The 18,649-nt window shown below is 42.8% G+C and overlaps 1 protein-coding gene across 1 annotated transcript; it reads right to left on the bottom strand.

Annotated features, from left to right (window-relative positions):
* Nucleotides 1-839: 839 nt before the first annotated feature.
* CBLIF (cobalamin binding intrinsic factor) lies at nt 840-16,102 on the bottom strand. The gene is made up of 9 exons (XM_028117836.1): nt 16,024-16,102; nt 14,544-14,720; nt 13,582-13,695; nt 13,022-13,162; nt 10,848-11,029; nt 6,984-7,161; nt 5,393-5,594; nt 2,918-3,036; nt 840-901 (listed from the first exon to the last, which is right to left on the bottom strand). The coding sequence occupies exons 1-9, from the start codon at nt 16,100-16,102 to the stop codon at nt 840-842; spliced, it is 1,254 nt and encodes a 417-aa protein (XP_027973637.1).
* Between the last annotated feature and the right edge of the window lie 2,547 nt (nt 16,103-18,649).

The following is an 18,649-nucleotide window of genomic DNA, read 5'->3' as shown; positions in this document are numbered from 1 at the left end:
TATATTTTAGGTCTTTTGATACAATTTTCCTATCCTTCACCAGAAAGTCCGTACCAGTGTTGACTCCTACCAACAGAGATTAGATTTATGATTGTCTTTGAAAACTTAATTTTTCTTTCAAATATATATATATATTTGGGGTGTGGTTATAGATCTATATTTCTATTTAATGTGTGGGTGTGGGGTTTTAGGTCTATATTTATATTTAACATATAAAAATCCATTAAATTTTATATTATATACTAATTATGAGTTATATTTATATATTAAATGTGTGTATATATATAAATTATATAAAAATATACATTTTAAACTTAATTTTACCCAGAATAAATATGAGAAATGGAAGGAGAGAGTATTAACATCATTTACCTTGTTCTAAACCATCTGGGAGTCTCATATGAAAAATTCTGGTCATTTCATTAAGTGATTTGAAAAGTAGTACTTGGTATAAGAAACAAAAATAGGAGTTTTTTTATAGGAGTTTTTAAAATATATCACTTCATTTGTAGACATAAAGGCATCTGTTGTTTAATTAATCGAGAAGATCAGAATGAACTCCAAACATATCACCTGGGCTCTCTCTTCTCCCCTCATCCTAGGTTTAAACAATGACTGGCAGTCATTGTCTTGAGAAGCTGGACCTTTTTTCATGGGTCACAGATGTTAAGACTCCAGGGAAGTTTGAATCATTTATTCTACATAGTGGTTTCCTTGTTTTTACCAGGAGTATGGTAGCATTGTAGATACCCACTTTTTTTGCATAGATTTGAAATAAAGTGAACAAAAATTCCACCGTCCTTTGGAGGTGTTTGAGAGAACCTGAACCCACCTTGTCCTTAGTACTGTGTGAAATTGGCCGTGATGTGCTCATGGTTGAAGGGTTTGTAGTCGGCAACTCCTGGAAACAAGCAGAGAAGAACATGAGGAGGCCATGGTGTGCGTAACCACCCCTACCTCCCAAAGGACCAGCCCATAGTTAGAGGAGTAAAATCATCCCCGAGTGAAATGGGCAGCTTGATTAGTATGGAGGAGCATGAGATTGAGATTTAGGGAGTCCTTGTTTCTAGGCTTAGAGCTGCCATGTGGAGCATCTCTTTGGACAAGCCCCTTAAATTGTGAGAGCCTCCTTTTCCTCATGCCTTAAATTGTACTAATATCTACCCTGAAGAGACACTTTCAGGATTAGGAATAAGGACTGCCAGATGCCTAATATAGTCCCTGGCACATAGTTATTGTGCAATAAAACGACTTAGTTAAGTCGAACTTAGAGTATTCAAGGTAGGAACTCATGTTCACTTTTGAAGATTTTGCAAAAAATAGGGAAGGGCATTGTGTTGAGAATTCTTATGTTTCAGGGCAGAGAAGTTAGATGATGGCAGTATTGATGATTAGCTTTCAAGTCACCGGGCATCGGAAAGATAATTCCACGCCCAGATGTTTTGGATGTCAGAGGCCTGTTTACCATTCTTTCCCCAGAGAAGAAGGGTAATTGGCAGACATGAGAATAAGCCTGATTTAGGTTCCCGGGCAATTCTTGAGATGCAGGTGGTAGGAGAACTAATAATACTAATATTGAGCATTTGTGAATGCAGAAGACATTGAACTTACTCATTTTAAACATGTTATTTCTAATTTTCACACTGACCCAAGAAATGGTTATTACTATTTGTATTTTATGGCTCTGGAAACTGGTTCTGAGAAGACTCATTCCTTGCTTAATGCAGCTAGTAAGTAAGAGAAGGGGCTTCTAGCCCTTCTCTTCTAACCCTTATGTAACCTCAAGATCTTTATTAAATGCATTGCTGCAATTCAACAAATTCTGACTGGCCAGATTTTGTTAAGTACCCGACAGACTCTAAGAAAACATCTCTCCCATCGAAATCTTGGATAATGAAGCATCTTATAAAGCCACAGCCCCAGTTCTGCTGTGACTTTGCAGGGCTTCACATCTCTGCATTGTGCCGATTAACATCCTCTTACCTAGGGAACATCATCCTTAGACAAAACCACACACAGTGCTCTTTAACTTGGAGGATATTTTAGTATTTGTGCAAAATTTTAAAGAATGTTAAGGTTTTGCTGAAGTCTGAGTTTTATTCTTGCCTCTTTCCCCACACAAACATGCATAGACATTCTTCTCTTTGGAGACTTTTAAAAAGCATTAGAGCAAGAAGAAGAATGAATGTTGAGTGAAGCGGTGGGGGAAGGACAGTCATGCTACAGTTTGGAAGTGTGGGCTCAATGATCGCTTGATCCCGTGCTAGGTGCAGGACTTGCACAAGTCCCTTTAACGCCTCCAAGACTTAGTTTCTTTTTCTGTAAAAAAGAGAATTACCGATACCTACAGAGTTGACATGTGACGTATGATATCGCTGCACGAAGAGCTATGTTTCCCACCCCCATATTTGTTTCCCACTGGCTAGGAAGTCACTGTGCTTTTGTTTTATACATTGATGTTTAATTTTTAAACCCTAAGGTGGCCAGGCCATCTTCTTAGATCACATACTACTTTTTCTACCTTTTTAAAAAAAATGTTTTTGTCTCTCACGTTACCTGTTTTTTTCTTTTTCAGCTCTTATTGCTTTAAGTAGGTCAAGCCACTTTTCTTGATCACTGGATGTGTCCCCGTTGGCTCAGAGTGGAGTCAGGATTCTTGATTTTCGAAAAAGCTATTTTAGAAAGCCAGCCACCTGTTCTATTATCATCCATCCATCTACCCATCATCTACCATTCAATCGAGTCACTGTATATATGTGTATGTACATGTATGTGTCATCACTATATACACAAGTATCATATACATACAATCTCACAGTTATTTGATTAAATGAAGGAATTAATTAAATAAGGAAATGAAAGAAAGTAGCCCGCAGACTATGGAAGAAAGTCCCAAATTCCTTTCTCCTTCTCTCACCTTCATTCAAAGGTGTTTTGCCACTAAGGAATTGCCAGTATGTCCGCTCATGAACACTTTCAGCAATATTGTTGATGGAGGAGATGACAAGGCCCCATGATGTCATCGTGGTTTCAAATCTGTAAGAATAAAATCATATGTGATTAACCTCATTTAGGTCAGGCAATAAGGAGTTAAGGTGAAGGGACAGAGACATTCTAAGTGCTTAAGAGATCAGATAAAACCACGCTCAAAAGAGAAATTGCAAATGACTAATGGATATGAAATTACTTCACTTGCAAGTAAATGAAATTAAAATGAATGGGTTTTTTTAAAAAAAAAACCTATCAATAAGCAAATTTAAAATAATGTAAATGCCCAACAATGGGTGAATACTTAACATGACTGATGGGATGAGTATCCAAGATTGACTTTTTTTTTTTGCAGTGATGAAATTGTATTTTTCAATAATTTTAAGTGACATTTAAACTGCTCATGCAATAATTGTTAAGTGAAAATGTGGGACACAAATTTTACACGAAATAACTCTCCCATCCATGTGAGGGATCACAACTATCTATAAGATGCAAAGAAGAAAACCTACAAAATTATAAAGAAATGTCAACAGCGATTATATTGTGGACACACTGTAGATGCTTTGTTTTGTTCCTTTTTAAAAAAATTTATTTAAATTCAATTAATTAACATATAGTGTATTACTAGTTTCAGAGGTGCTTTGTTTTGTTCTTTATGCATCACCCCCCAACTGTCTAGTATATGTATTTATGACATTCACAGTCAGAAAAAGAAAAATCAGGCAAAATTAAAGGTAAGCTCAGAGAAGTAGTAAGGTATATTCAGAGGGTATTTGAAAACTAAGTACTCTTGAAATGCAACTTTTATCCTGACCTGTCTATGGAAGTAGGGGAAATTATGGAGCTGGGCTGTGAACAGCAGGTATAATGTGTTGTACCTAATCCTGTGGAATAGATTCCTCATACCACTCAGTTGTCACTTCCTTGGGCTTGGTCAGTCTTTCTCTCTGGCATCTCTCTGCAGAATTTGGGTCATGTCATCGTTCCTCTGAATGTCTGTCTTCTTTTCCTTTCCAGGACCTGGCATTTTTCCTCTGCTCCTCCTGTGAGCTTAGTCTTCTCCATATTTCTCTACTGCTTCCTCTCCTTGCAAACTATGAAGACATCCCAAGGTTTAATTTTATTTCTTGGGATTTCCTTCTCTATTCTGCCTTTTGCTGACAGGACAATGGAAGGAACATGAGCTTCACAGTCAAGTCTGGGTTCTGATCTTAACTCTATTAGTTACACGTCATGTGATCTTAGGAATGTTACTTAGCCTCTTTGGGCCTATATGGTGCTATCTGTGAAGTGGGCATATAGATAATGGTTTGTTTGTTTGTTTTTAAAGTGGGCTTCATGCCCAACATGGGGCTTGAAGCCACAATCCTGAATCAGGAATCCCATTCTCTGCTGACTGAGCCAGCCAGGTGCCTTGGACTCGTGGCTTTGTTGGGAGCTTGTCTGCTACCTCTGCACGGTTCCCCAACTTCGGTCATAACCTCTGTCAGATGACGGCCCAGCCTCTTTTGTCTACCCTGACCTCTTTTTCTAGGTCTTCCTCTAAACCTCCAAAAGCTCCCTAATGCTTCTGCTTTGAACACCCACAGTTAGACATGTCTGAAGGAATTAAGTCTTTTTCTCTGAAAGACATTCTTTCCTCCTGACACTCCTATCAAAAGTTTGGAAGCTTCTCTTTCTGCGCCCCACCCCCCTTCCAGTGCTCACAGAGCTGAGTGGCATCTTCCTTGGTGTGAGTCTGTTTATCTTAGATGGAGTCTTCATCACCTCACAGATTCATTACCACAGGCAAGCCCCAGTTCTCCTCCTTGTCTCCCATTCTTGAACCAGTTAACGTTTTACAACATGACTTTTCTTACTTAAAAACTTGCAATGCTTTCTCTAATAGGAAGTCCGATCTCATTAGCCTGGTTTTTCAGACTTTTTCCAATATCACCCAGCCTGTCCTTCCAGACGTTCCTCACTTGATTCAGTCCTGTATCCCTATTCTCTTCTCTAGTCAAGCTGGCCTACTCACTGACCTTGCTTATTCCTGTCTCGAATGCTTAATTCTAGCCATTCCCTCTTCCTAGAATACCATCTTCCCCTATCTTCCTTACAGTACTTATTCCTCAAATGGGGTCCAAAGCCACAAACCTTCCTGGACTACTCTAACCCACAGTGGACTCTCCCCCTTTGAATTCCTGTTTGTAAAACTCCATCATATATGTTGACTTGTGTGACTGAATTTTTCCTGAGAGCATGCTAGTTACAAGATTGCAGGCTTCTCAAGGGGTGATGAAATGAAGATCTGTTAAATTATCAGAAGGAAAAAGAAAGTAAGAAAATGAAAGAAGGAGGGAGAGAATGGGAACTCGGGTGGGGTCTGGGGAGAATGGTGAACGCTGCTTGCAGCACTCACTTGAACATGGAATTTCTGCGCTGTGCTTCCTCTAGGACAACAAGTAGCACTGATCCACGTTTCACACTAACGTCGATGGTCACATTGAAGCACAGATCCACCCCCCTCAGCTGGTTATTTATGGTGTATATGACGGTGATGTTGGAGGCTGTGGTGGGAACAGGGCTGGGTTGAGTGGGGAGAGTTGGTTGCACTTCATCACCTGTGAAGAGTGAAGAGGCCACATTTGTTGAAGATTATGGGGTTTCTATTACAGGTGCAAAGATCTCTGTTACTGGCCACTCATCCTAAAAAAACATTTCAAGAAATGGCAATGATTTTGTGTCCTTTGTGGGTTGTTCTGAGGAACTGGTGTGATCTATGAAGCTCTCAGTTCCATTCTAGAGAATTGTTCGTAGCTGAAGAGCTGACAGCCGGTTTTATAGTGAACATCAATTTTGTTAAAAGAATTTATAACCAGAAGGGAGGATGGTTAGCCCTAAGTCATGTATTTTACATGATTGAGTTCTGTGGAGTCATGGGCTTTTTTGGCAACAAAGGTAGTAAGCAAAGGTAGTAAGTTTCAGACCATTTAACAAAACACCTGGGTAACTATAGTGTAGAATCCTAGAAAAGACTCCATGGCCACCTTGTCAAGGTTGGAAAATCACTGGGAAGCAGCCTAAGGAGTTGGGTGAATGTAGCTGTGTTTGGTGTAATTGGGATCAGGCTGCTTGACTGCAGTCTCTATAGACTGTGTACCGAGATGGGCAAAGAGCTTAGCAATCTCTGCTTATCTAGGCAAGTCCATACAGCATAAGCCAAACAGTACTTTATACTAGTATTTGACTAGAAAGAAGAGGTATCTTTGCAAAGACTCGTTATCTCTGGAGTGATAAAATTTTTATGCAGGACTCCCACTTTCTTCCTGCATATTTCTACAACATTTGAATTTTAAGTATCCCTGTATTATATTTTTAATTGGCTAAAATAGAGATATTTAAAATAAAAAGGTAATGTGCCTGGTTTCCAACCCATTCCTTTGGTGTGCCAGGAGCACCAAGGCTTCATATTTAGATCTCCAAGTCTGGTTTTAAATGCAACTCTGTTCTTCTCATAAGTCTCTCAGACCAGGTCAGTGGTCACACTTTCTTTGTTACGCTCTACATGTGCTTCTATGTCTATTTAGTACTTATTTCATTCTTCCAAACATTGTAGTTTTTGTCGACATATCTGTTTCCTGACCTTGTAAAGAGCAGATATCATAAGATACTGCATAATTTTTGGTGTATTTGTCAAGTGAATTAAGGAAATTATATATCATCTGATTGTTAGGAGCATGGACCTCCCCTCTTCACCAGCATCTCACCGAATGCTATTCATATAGTAGGTGCTCACTTAATGTGTACTGAATGACGTAGACATGGGGGCTGAATTTTGAGGGCAGGCTGGTATGGCTGTGTATTAGCACACAACACTTGGGGATGGATAGCAGATGTGGCTTTGCCTACATAACAAGCCTCTATGCCACTTAAAATTGATCTACATATTATTAGTGGCATAAATTGCTACTTTATGACATAAGGAAAGGCAGCTATTAAAGAGTTCTTACCAGGGCTGCAAGACACATGGGGCACGTCCAGGTATGTCTTGCCTTTCAGGGAAGGGAGGATTTGGGCAATGGCCATGGGATTGTGGAATTTCCCCTGCTCAGTCTCCTTAAGTATTGTGTCCATGGTCTTCTGGCAGTTCCACTCCTTGTTAGGTTGCTTAGGTGTCACAGAGAGAGCCTGGGACAGGAGAGAGAGAGGGAGAGAGACTGAGAGATTGATTAGGCATAGCTGAGAGTTGGCCTCTATAAACTTTATAAGAGACTTGATCACTAATCTTGGGGATCAAACAGAATCCAAAACTGAGCTGCCCAAGGCTCGGGACATTGTCTTTCTTGTTCACTGCTGCATCCCCACCTCTTAGCTCAAGGTCTGTCACAGAGCAGTCACACAACAAATATATGTGCACCAATCAGATTTGGGGAACACTATTAGGGCTGTTATATTTACGGCATGTGTATATAAAACAGTTCTTGGATGTAGAACGAAGGTGAGGCCCACAAAGCAAGCTCCAGGGGCAGCGTTAGTCTGGGTCATCTGGCCGTCTTACCATCGTAGTGCTCTTTTGTTTTATGTTGTCCTGAACACCGTTTGGTGGACTCCTCCCATTCTTTGTGATCATGTCAGGACTGTCAGCCAGAGGATCCACAACCCTGGCCACAGGGGTGGACTCATGGCCTGTGCTGGGCTAATCATAGAGTGCCATCCTTTTGGTGACAGTGATTAGTGGGCACACACACTAGCCAGTGTCCTTCCCTGACATACAAACATTCAGAGAGAGAAGCATGTCTTTCTCTCCTGCTGGGGGTATTCAGCTAGGACCACGTAAGTAAGCACTGGGCTGGGACCATCTTCCTCAGTCACTTCGAAGAAGCCATGCAGTAGGAGACAGTGAGGAAAACTGGGGCTGAGTGATGAAAAAAGAATGGCGCCTGAGAGCACAATTTGAGTCCTTTATTCTGCTTAATCCTCAAACCATTTAATCTAGCCCTGGACCTTCTAGTTTATAACGTGAAATAGTAAATCCCCATTTTTTTCTTAAGCCAAAATTATTTGGGTTTTATGTTATTTGCAAAATGATTCTTGATTAATGCACCACGCAAGTCATTCTACTTTGCTGAGATTTATATCGCATGAGTAAAATAGAGATCATAATTTATGCCTACCTTTGTGAGTTCATTTGAAGTTCAGATGTGGGACAGTAAGCAAAAGCATTTTGTAACGTGTGATAAATAAGCTATCATCACCACCTCCCTCCCTCTTAGTGGTGTGCTGACCATGACCCTCAGAGTATGTCAGTGGTTTGAGATTGCTGGTGACTGATTCACCTGAAGCTCAGAATAGGAAATGAGAGAAGAGAGAGTCGAGTCAGAAATGGCTCTGTGAGCCGAAGGCAGTTGATGAACGACCAGTTTTGACAGGCATGACCATCACTGTTGGCTTTGACAACCGTGGACCCTGGCTCTTGCCAGAGGTCACTTTACAGGGTAGTTTGGCTTAAGGGGCATTAGGTAGGTACTCCTCAGCAGCCAGATCTTGTTCACTTGCCATATTCACCTCTCAGATCCCCAAAGCAAGATGTATCCCCTTGGGATAAAACGTTACCGATGCCAACACTCTAGAGAGGAATAACACATTACCCTGTGAGAAGTCATTAATAACTTTGCATGAAGATGTTTATCACATCCTTTTCCAAGTTAAAGCCCCAAGTTAAGAGGAATTTTGAAGGCTTTGGAATATTGATAGAAAGAAGAGAAGAAATTCTGCAGCAGAGGAAGTGCTTCCTGAGTGCCTAGGGAAGCCATGTAGGTGGCCCAGGCCATTTGAAGGGCACTGACATCCTGGAAGAGGGTGAATAAAGGCTGAAAAGGAAGCTTAATATCACTCTTCTGCTGGGAGAGACCATGAACAATTACTGAGCACCACACTGTGCTTGTGATTAAAAAAAAACAAAAAAAACAAAACAGGCGCCTGGGTGGGTCAGATGGTTAAGCGTCTGCCTTCGGCTCAGGTCATGATCCCAGGGTCCTGGGATCGAGTCCCACGTCGGGCTCCCTGCTCCTTGGGAGCCTGCTTCTCCCTCTGCCTCTCTCTCTCTCTCTCTCTCTCTGTCTTTCATGAATAAATAAATAAAATCTTTAAAAAAAAAACAACCTTTACTTACAACCTTGTTTTTATGGGGAAAGTGAAATTCAGAGAAATTCAATATTTGCCGATAGTAGTGGCAGATCTGGGATTCCAACTCAAGTCGTGACATCTTGAGAGCCCTTTGCTTCTCCACACCAGAACATTTTAAATTAGAAAAAAAGTTGTGTATTGGATATCTGGTGATTTCAGACTTCAGGCTGTTTGGGTAAACTCTAGATATGTGCCATAACTTGAGTAGGGAGAGGTTATGTATCCTAACTGATTAGAAATCCATATGACCTGTGATATCAGGGTAAGGATGAAGTCTTGCCTTTCCATAAATAAAGCTTTAGTTCTTAGGTACAGCTTATCAGAGTGTACCCTGTGGTGATAAAATCCCAAACAGAATTCACAAACCAAACTAGCAAAAGCAAACATTTCCCCGTCTGGCATTAAGGAGAAGCAAGTTTATTTTAAGTGAGTCATAGATAAAACCCACCTTATATCCCTTCCAGACTGTTCCTGATATTCCACAAGGCTTTCTAGACCTGAGCCCCAGGATTGTTCTTAGATGATTCAGCCATGGTAAGTCTTTTTTTTTTCCCCATGGCAAAACTTCATTCACCTTGACATGACATGGAAGCTGACATTGTTCTCATTAGTTGCTCCAATACACGGCACATTGGAGTGGGGATTTTGTATTTACTTTTATGTTTAACATAAACTAATTTCTAGTCTGTTTATGTCCTTTGCTAATTTCTAATGTGTGGGACGTCAGGGCCAGTCTCTGCTCCTCTCCCCAGAAGGATTTCTTTCTACCACTAGTCCAGAGGTATATTAGGTTTGGGGCTGGCCATGGTTCTCTCTTTCCTGGGCTTTCTGAGTTGAAAGGGTCATAATGTAGTTTTTCTGTGAATTACATTAGGCATTTCGAGACATTGGAGCACAAACTTCTCAGTTTGGACTAGAGGATTTGGCCACAGATGACCCTTTAATTTCCAATTCTAGTTGGTTATCTCTCCCCACTATCATTAGTATGTCCTCCAAGGGAGGATGCTGCCCTAATCAGCCCTAATCAATGGGGTGGGGGTTGCATTTGGAGATATATCAAGCAGCATCTTATGGAATCTGAGCCTGGGTATCAGTACTAGGGAAACATAGGATTGAGTATGGACAGGGTACCAGAGACACGTGGTTTTGCCATTTAGAGCACTGTGTGAGGTTGAAATGAGATCGAGAGTGTAAAAGAGCTTGACAAGTCAGCTTTAAGTTGTTTTCATTAATCAGTTTGAACACAACCGACATTTTCTGGATCAAGATAAAGGGCTGAAAAGAGAACACGTGACTGGCAAGATGGAATCAGAAAATTCCATTTTTTTGAGGACCTATTTTAATATCCTTATTTTTATACATCAAATTTTCATCAATCTATACTTATTACGAACAAACTGATCATTATCAGTAATAACCTGATATGTTTCTGGGATTTATGATTTTTTCCAAGAAAGAGAAAATAATTCATGTAGTTTTATTTTCACACTTCACCTATGGGATAGGGAGGAATTCACACCTGCATTTTACCAGTAGAGAAACTGAGACAAACACTACAAGGAACCTACTTCAGGTCATACTAGCTGATCTTTCTCAAAGATATTAGAAGAAGCCTGGTCTCTTGATCCTACAATCTGGTCTTATCATATTGGCATGGATCCAACAAAGAGCATGGGTAATGTGTTTACCTGCATGGCAAGGCCAGTACTGTAGATGTTTCCAATGATGCCATTGTCTTTGATCCTCATGCTGATATTCTTCATGGCTTCCTCTAGTACCTGACTGAACAGAATTCTGTAACCTTCCTCTGAACTTTCTGGGATCCTGTTGTACATACAGGTCAGAGCTAAAGTCGCCATTGCTCCTGTGTCTGTGAAGCACGGTTGGAGGGGGGGTGGGTAAGACAACCATCACCACAACAATATGAACAACTAACATTTACTGTGTGCTTATTGTGTTCCAGCTACTTTATCTCCTTTATTCTTCAGGACTGTGAAATAGGACCTATAATTAATTCCTTTGAAGGGATAAAGAAGTGGAGGCTCATAGAGGCCAAGTAATGGCCCAAGGCCTCACAGCTGGTAAGTAGCAGTGCCAGGACCTGAACCCAGATCTATATGACTCCACAGCTCATGCTTTTAATTAATGTAAACTGGCACTTTATTCAATCTCATTTTTTGGTCTCTGTTTATCTTTTAAAAATGTCACTAGTTCTTGAAGGCCCAGCCATCACCACCTCTCAGTGAAACCTTCTTTGGTCTGACCAGTGCCACAGGTGCAGTTTCTTTTCTGAACCTTTTTTTGATGTAGGCTCCATGCCCAGCATGGAGCCCAGTGTGGGGCTTAAACTCACGACCCTGAGATCAAGACCCAAGCTGAGATAAAGAGTCAGATGCTTAACTGAGTGAGCCACCCAGGTGCTCCTCTTTTCTGAACTTTTTTAGCCTGTGTTGTTTGGACCTGTTTTGCAATCTCAGCACTCTCTGCTCTGTTTCATTGTTACCGTGCTCTGTGAGCTCCTGGATGGTGGGAACTTTGCACCCCCCAAAGCACCCAGCACAGGGTCATTTTCATTATTTGCATGGGAAAGTGTATGTGGACTGAATGAGCAAGCTCTGACAGGACAAGACAGAACAGATGAAAGACTTGCCAGATAACTTCCTTCTCTGATCTTCTCCTCCCTACTGTAATCTCCACCTGAATTTGTGTAACCTCATTAAGGATGACAGTGTTGTTGAAACCATTGTTGGCCAAGAAGTCAGATCTCCTGAACTGACAGACACCTTGGCAATGCATGAGGTCCCAGATGGAAAATAGAGGCCAGTCTGCTCTTGAGCCATAGGGAGGGTACTAGAGTACTTGATTATTGGTCTGAAAGAGCCTGAAATGAGAGAGTTTGCCTGAAAGGAGAGAGGTTGCATAGGCAGTGTGGATAACAGGGTGAAAACCTGAGAAATGCTATTGCTTGGAGAGTGGCAAAGAGAAAAGGTGACCATGAATGAAGGGCACATGATAATGTCCTCAGAGAGAGAGGGTGTTATTCAGAGCAGGTATCATGATCTGCAGAAGGGTGGACAGAAAAGGACATGGTGCTGTAGGGGAAAAAGCTTCCCTTCACAAGCAGCCATAAGGTTACAGAATGAAGAAGTAACATGGTTCCAGCGTACCCTTGAAGAGGAGGAGCATGGTGGGTTTAGGGTTCAGAGAGTATCTGTTTACTAGAAAGAGAATATCAGGATGTTATAAGGAGAAACATTGGGAGGAACGGAGAGGGGAATCATCAGTAGTAAAAAAGAGTGGGTTCAGGGGTGCCTGGGTGGCGCAGTCAGTTAAGCATCCAACTCTTGGTTTCGGCTCAGGTCATGATCTCAGGGTCGTGAGATGGAGCCCGGTGTCTGGCTCCTTGTTCAGTGTGAAGTCAGCTCGAGATTCTCCCTCTCCCTCTCCGTCTGCCCCTCTCCCTGCTCTCTGTCTCTAAAATAAATAAGTGATTCTTTAAAAAGAAGAGGTTTCAGGGTAAGACTGAGTCTAGACATTGATTTAATCATTTAAGAATTTGCCTGGGAATAACCGCTGACTTGGGTGACTTGTTTATTATTCCCAGTAGAGATTCTGTCATTGTCAGGCATTTCAAGTATTGTCCTGGGTTCTTTGTTTTACTGTCTCCCCTTCATTTATTCTGTAATTCACACGTCCAACAAATATTTCTTAAGTGCCTTCCATCTGCAGACATTTTCATGATCCTCAGCTCCTCCTCCATGGAAAGCTCCCCCTCCCACTTTCCCCTCCTGCCCCCCTCCCCCATTGAATGCCCTTGATGTTCCCAGCTCAGGGCAGTGTTTGGAAGTGGCAACCAACTCACCCACATTGAAGGGGGAGGAACTGAACCTCAGGTACTTGGCAAAGCGGGCTGCTATGGGTAAGGCTGTCTCTGGGTTCTCCTGGCACAGTGCCAGGACCGCCAGACTGGGCCCATAGAAAGTTGAAGCTGGAGCACTGGAGCCTGGGAAGGAGACAGAGGGTCTCTGTAAGATTAACATTCACCATAATGAGGACGTTTGTGAAAAAGGTAAAAGTCAAATCTTTTAAGTAGAAATTTCTAGAAAACCTGTCCAAAAAGAAAGACTCCACGTTGGCAAAAGCTAACTTGAACATTTCTCAGAATAAGAATATTACCTAGCAGGACAGGAGAATGAAAGAGATAGCTGTCTGCAGGTGATGGTGTAAGTCTGTGGCCCCAGGTAGTGGCCTTCTCTGGTTCGGAATCAAAGTGAGTATCTCTTTGTGGGATTATCTGAGGGATCCTGAGTAGCTTGTGTCTCTTCCCTCACTTTCCACTCACCCATCTTTTTCTTTCTAGGTTTAATATTCTCAGGAAGGACCATTTGCCTCACTCTCCCCTCCCTTCCGATGAGGTCTTACTTGAAGGTGGCCAGGTTTCCATTTGTCTCTGTAGAATTGATACTTTATTCCCAGGGTCTCGGCAGGAGGAGTTGAGGGCCATGATGGTAAGGGCAAGCTGACCAATGGTCAGGTCTGTGGAGGAGAGAACAAAACAGTCACAAAGGTATTCTCAGGGGGAAAGTGTGCCAGGGGCCAGGGCTGAGCTCTCTGCTTCTTGTCCAGATCATTTTGGTTTTTTAATAAGGCGATTAGATAATTTCTTAAAAAGATTTTATTTTTAAGTAATCGCTACACCCAATGTGGGACTCGAACTCACAACCTGGAGATCAAGAGCCACATGTCTCCCCCTAACCCCCCGGCCCCCGAGCCAGCCAGGTGCCTCTAGATAGTTTTTTTATCTGGTTTTTCTTGAGGAACAGAGTATGGAAAAATGCTCAGGGAGTGTTTAATCTGGTGACCACTGTGTGACTTGACAACTTCATCAGGAATCCCTGTTATCTATTGAGAGAAGCAGCAAGAGCACCCATACAAATTCATACCTGAAAATAATTTTAACCTTATTATCTAACTTGATCCTCAAGGCAACTCCTGTGTACAGGTAGGCAGAACAGAGATTTGGTTATTATTATCATCGTTACTATTACTGTTAGTGTCCTTGTTATTAGAATCATCTGCATTTTGCAAACAAAGAAGTGAGGTTGGTCCAGATCTGCGGCCTGTTCAAGGTCACAGAGTTAATAAGTGGTGGAACCAGAGCTGCAAGCCCGCTCTTTTTACATCTGGTCTAGAGCTAATTCTGCTCTCCTGCCCAACTCTACAAATGCTCTCACTTCACACACCTTTCTTTCCAGGTACACAGGGAAAGATGCTTTGGTGATTCAGGTACAATCGCAAGTGGCATTGGAGTTGGGGGTGGGGTGTGGAGTTGGGCTCTGGGGCTGGAGAATCAGGGAGCATGTGGAGGGGCTCTGACTTCTCACCGGCTGTGTCACTGGCCATGAGCTTGTCAGTCAGGAGCTTCTGGGCCTCCACGTTGTAGGCTCCAGCCAGGTTCATGGCAATCAGGATGCTGGGATTTGGGTGGGCTGAGCTGGTCACAGAGCTTTCCATGAGCACTTGTATGCCATTAACCAAGGGCTGCTGTGCCGGGGGAACAGCTGAGGAGAGAAAAGCCATTTACTAAACCCCTAATCCTCTCTCTCTCTCTCTCTCTTTCGTCTCAGAAACGTGTTTCCCGATCTCTCTGTTAGAAGATGGGATTAGTTAGCGTTAGTATTCTCGGGGACACCCTCTGTGGGGGTGATTATTTTTTGGGGGGGAGTGGGTGATTATTAAAGAGAGATGGAGAAAACACAGATTTTTCTTTTGAGGCCAATTAGACCCAACATCTTCTCAAATAACCCTTATATTTATCAAAGTGATTTCTCATTTAGGAAGTCCAAGCAATATGGCTCATGGCCATTTCATATTATTTCTGGCACATTCCTAGAAATCACTGATTTCCTTGTAGTTTTTTCTCACTCTTTTTTTTAAAGTTAATTTTTGGGGGGGTGCCTGGGTGGTATAGTTGGTTAAGTGTCCAACTCTTGGTTTCAGCTCGGGCCCTGATCTTAGGGTCCTGGGATCGAGTCCCGTGTCCAGCTCTGTGCTCAGCGTGGAGTCTGCTTGGGATTCTCTCTCTCCCTCTCCCTCTGCCTCTCCCCACCTCTCTCTCTCTTTCAAATAAATAAATCCTACAAAATAGAAAGTTATTTCTCTTTTGTTTTTTAGGATTTTATTTATTTATTTGAGAGAGAGAGACTGTGTTGACCCCATGGGCCAGCAGGGAGAGGAGCAGAGGGAAGGGGACAAGCCGACTCCTTGTTGAGAGCAGCACCCGACGCAGGGCTCAGTCCCACGACCCTGAGATCATGACCTGAGCTGAAATCACGAGTTGGAGGCTCAACTGACTGAGCCACCCAGGTGCCTCCCCTGTTTAAAAGATTTTATTTTTAAGTAATCTCTACACCCTACATGGGGCTCAAACTCACAACCCTGAGATCAAGAGTTGCATGTTCCTCCAACTGAGCCAGCCAGGCGCCCTCTTTTTTTCTTAGTCTTGCGTGAAAAATATGGAAGACTTGGGATACGACCTGTCCTCAGCGAGTACCAACATCCCCCCAGCAGTGGCACTTGGTCAGAACAGCTCTGAGCGTCTCGCTTTGTGCCACCAGCCATCATTCCTGCGCCAGTATTTCAGTCTCTCTTAAGGTAAAATGCATAGACTTGCCTCTCCAAGAACTTATGCTATTTGGTCAGGAAAGATGAAGCACGCACCCACCCTGACTCATCTACTTTGAACTTATGCAGTGATTGCTGTTTTCAGTCACTTTCTCCTCAGCAGACCTCCGTGTGTGAGGTTCCCCCCTTTCCCTGGGGGAGCTGCTTCCCTGACCTCTCTGGAAGAACCACCATACTCACAGCATGAGCTTTGGGTCCAGGTGCTGGTCCCAGCCACAGCCCAGAGAAGGTTCAGGAGGTGGAGGGTGAACCAGGTCATCCCACTCTCTCTTGTCTTGTCTACAGATCCCATGCACAGATCCCCGTTTTGAAAATGGGGTGTTTCTAAAACCCTTCTTTATATATGCTTCTTTTTGTAAAACAGTCTGCCCTCCTGCCACTCCTGGCCACTCCTAACCACTTATGTTCACCTCTCTTTCTCTGATAGAACTAATTTCCATATGCTTATCTAAGTTCCCTCCTATCAATCCTCCAAGGTGTGTGGAGGTGACTTCTAGGTGGCACAGTCGTAGGAGATGATTGGGGCTGAATATGCAGTGATGGCAATGATGAGAGAGTGTCCTTCACCACAATCCTGGGTCATTACGTCAGGAGCGTGGCTGGTGTGTGAGGGAGCATAAATGGGCCTTCCTCCTGGGCTTTTGTACACCTGCCCAGACAACCTCCTGGCTGTTTATCAGCAACCACTTCATTGAAGGTTAGGCAGTTCCTAAGGCACCGTCTTACTTATGGTTCGAGGCACTTGCTTCAAAGTATGTCCTTTTATGCTCTCAGGTGAGGATCTGCCAGGTGAAGTTGGCCTTTATGCAATTAATAAGTTGCTGTGACCTGGGTCCCAGCCTAGGCTCTTTAAGGTTGTTTGGCTTCAGGCAAGCAATGGACCCGAGTTTCCCAGAAATTGTATGTTTGTTTGTTTGTTTTTAAAATAGGCTCCATGCCCAGCATGGATCTCAGTGCAGGGCTCCAACTCATGACCCTGAGATCAAGACCTGAACTGAGATCAAGGGTGGATGCTTAACGGAACTGAACCACCCAGGCACCCTGCTCAGAGATTGTTTCATCTGATTTCTCTTTCCTTATCTGGGGACAAAGCAGTTTCAAACACCCAGGGCTTTCAGATACTATCATTTTTTAAATTTTATTTAAAAAATTTTTTATTATGTTATGTTATTTACCACACACTACATCATTAGTTTTTGATGTGGTGATCCACGATCCATTGTTTTCGTATAACACCCAGTGCTCCGTGCAATACATGCCCTCCTTAATACCCGTCTCCAGGCCAACCCATCCCCCCCACAACCCTCCCCTCTGAAACACTCAGTTTGTTTCCTGGAGTCCATAGTCTCTCATGGTTCGTCTTCCCCTCTGATTCCACCCCCCCTTCATTTTTCCCTTCCTTCTCCTAATGTCCTCCATGCTATTCTTTATGTTCCACAAATAAGTGAAAGCATGTGATAATTGACTTTCTCTGCTTGACTTATTTCACTTAGCATAATCTCCTCCAGTCCCATCCATGCTGATGCACATGTTGGGTATTCATCCTTTCTGATGGCTGAGTAATACAAGGCAAGAAACAACAAATGTTGGAGAGGTTGTGGAGAAAGGGGAACCCTCTTACACTGTTGGTGGGAATGCAAGTTGATACAGCCACTTTGGAAAAGTGTGGAAGTTCCTCAGAAATTTAAAAATAGAGCTACCCTATGACCCAGCAACTGCACTCCTGGGTATTTACCCCAAAGACACAGACGTAGTGAAAAGAAGGGCCATATGCACCCCAATGTTCATAGCAGCAATGTCCGCAATAGCCAAACTGTGGAAAGAGCCTAGATGCCCTTCAACAGATGAATGGATAAAGAAGATGTCCATATATACAATGGAATATTACTCAGTCGACATCTTGATTGTGGCCTCATTAAGAGACCCTGACCCACAGAAACCGTGAGATAGTACATCTTGTTGTTTTAAGCCATTAAGTTTTAGGGTGACTTGTATTATTAACTAATATGTGGTATATGGTGGGAGATGAGGCCAGAAAGACAGTTTGAGGGCTTCACATGCCATGTGAAGGAGGGGTAGGCACAATTATGCCCTCCCCTCAACCCCACACACCTATCCACATCCTAATCTCTGAAATCTGTGAATATGTTAGGTCACATGATAAGGGGGAACTAAGGTTGCTAATGAGCTGATTCTTACATAGAAGATTATTTTGGATTTTCTCGGTGGACCCACTGTAATCAGAGGTCCTTATAAGTGGAAGAGGGAGGCAGGAGAGTGAGTCAGAGAAGGGGATGTGGTGATGGGAACAGAGGTCGGAATGATACAAGTGCTGGCTTTGAAGGTGGAGGAATGCTGGCCTCTCCCAGAAGCTGGAAAAGGCAAGGAAACGGATTCTCCCCTCGAACCTCTAGAAGGAATGCAGCCTCTCAACACCTTGATTTTATCCCAGTGAGATCCATTTCTGACTCCTGACCTCCAGAACTGTACGATGATATGTTTGTCTTAAGCCAGTAATCAGTGGTAATTTGTTGCAGCAGCAGTAAGACTCTAACACAGGATTAGGATCCCAGCATGGCATTGACCTTGGGTTCCAGAGCCTGCTCGTGACCGTCCTGGGATGAGCCACACCCCCTTGGTGTGCCTGCTCCTTAAACACACATTTCCTTATAAATTGCCATTTATAGCCATGGTTGCTGCAAGACTGATTATGATACAATTGTCTCACTTAGCAAATATCTTCCACAACAGGAACCACACAGGCCATACATTTCTTAACTCATATATTTCGACAGTCTTTGGCTAA

This window comes from Eumetopias jubatus, unplaced genomic scaffold (genome assembly GCF_037043125.1).
Source record: "Eumetopias jubatus isolate StellerSeaLion01/CBP00866 unplaced genomic scaffold, mEumJub1_p1.0 scaffold_13, whole genome shotgun sequence".
Taxonomy (NCBI): Eukaryota; Metazoa; Chordata; class Mammalia; order Carnivora; family Otariidae; genus Eumetopias; species Eumetopias jubatus.
Note: the sequence above shows the minus strand (reverse complement) of the source record. Positions and strands in the feature narration are given on the sequence as shown.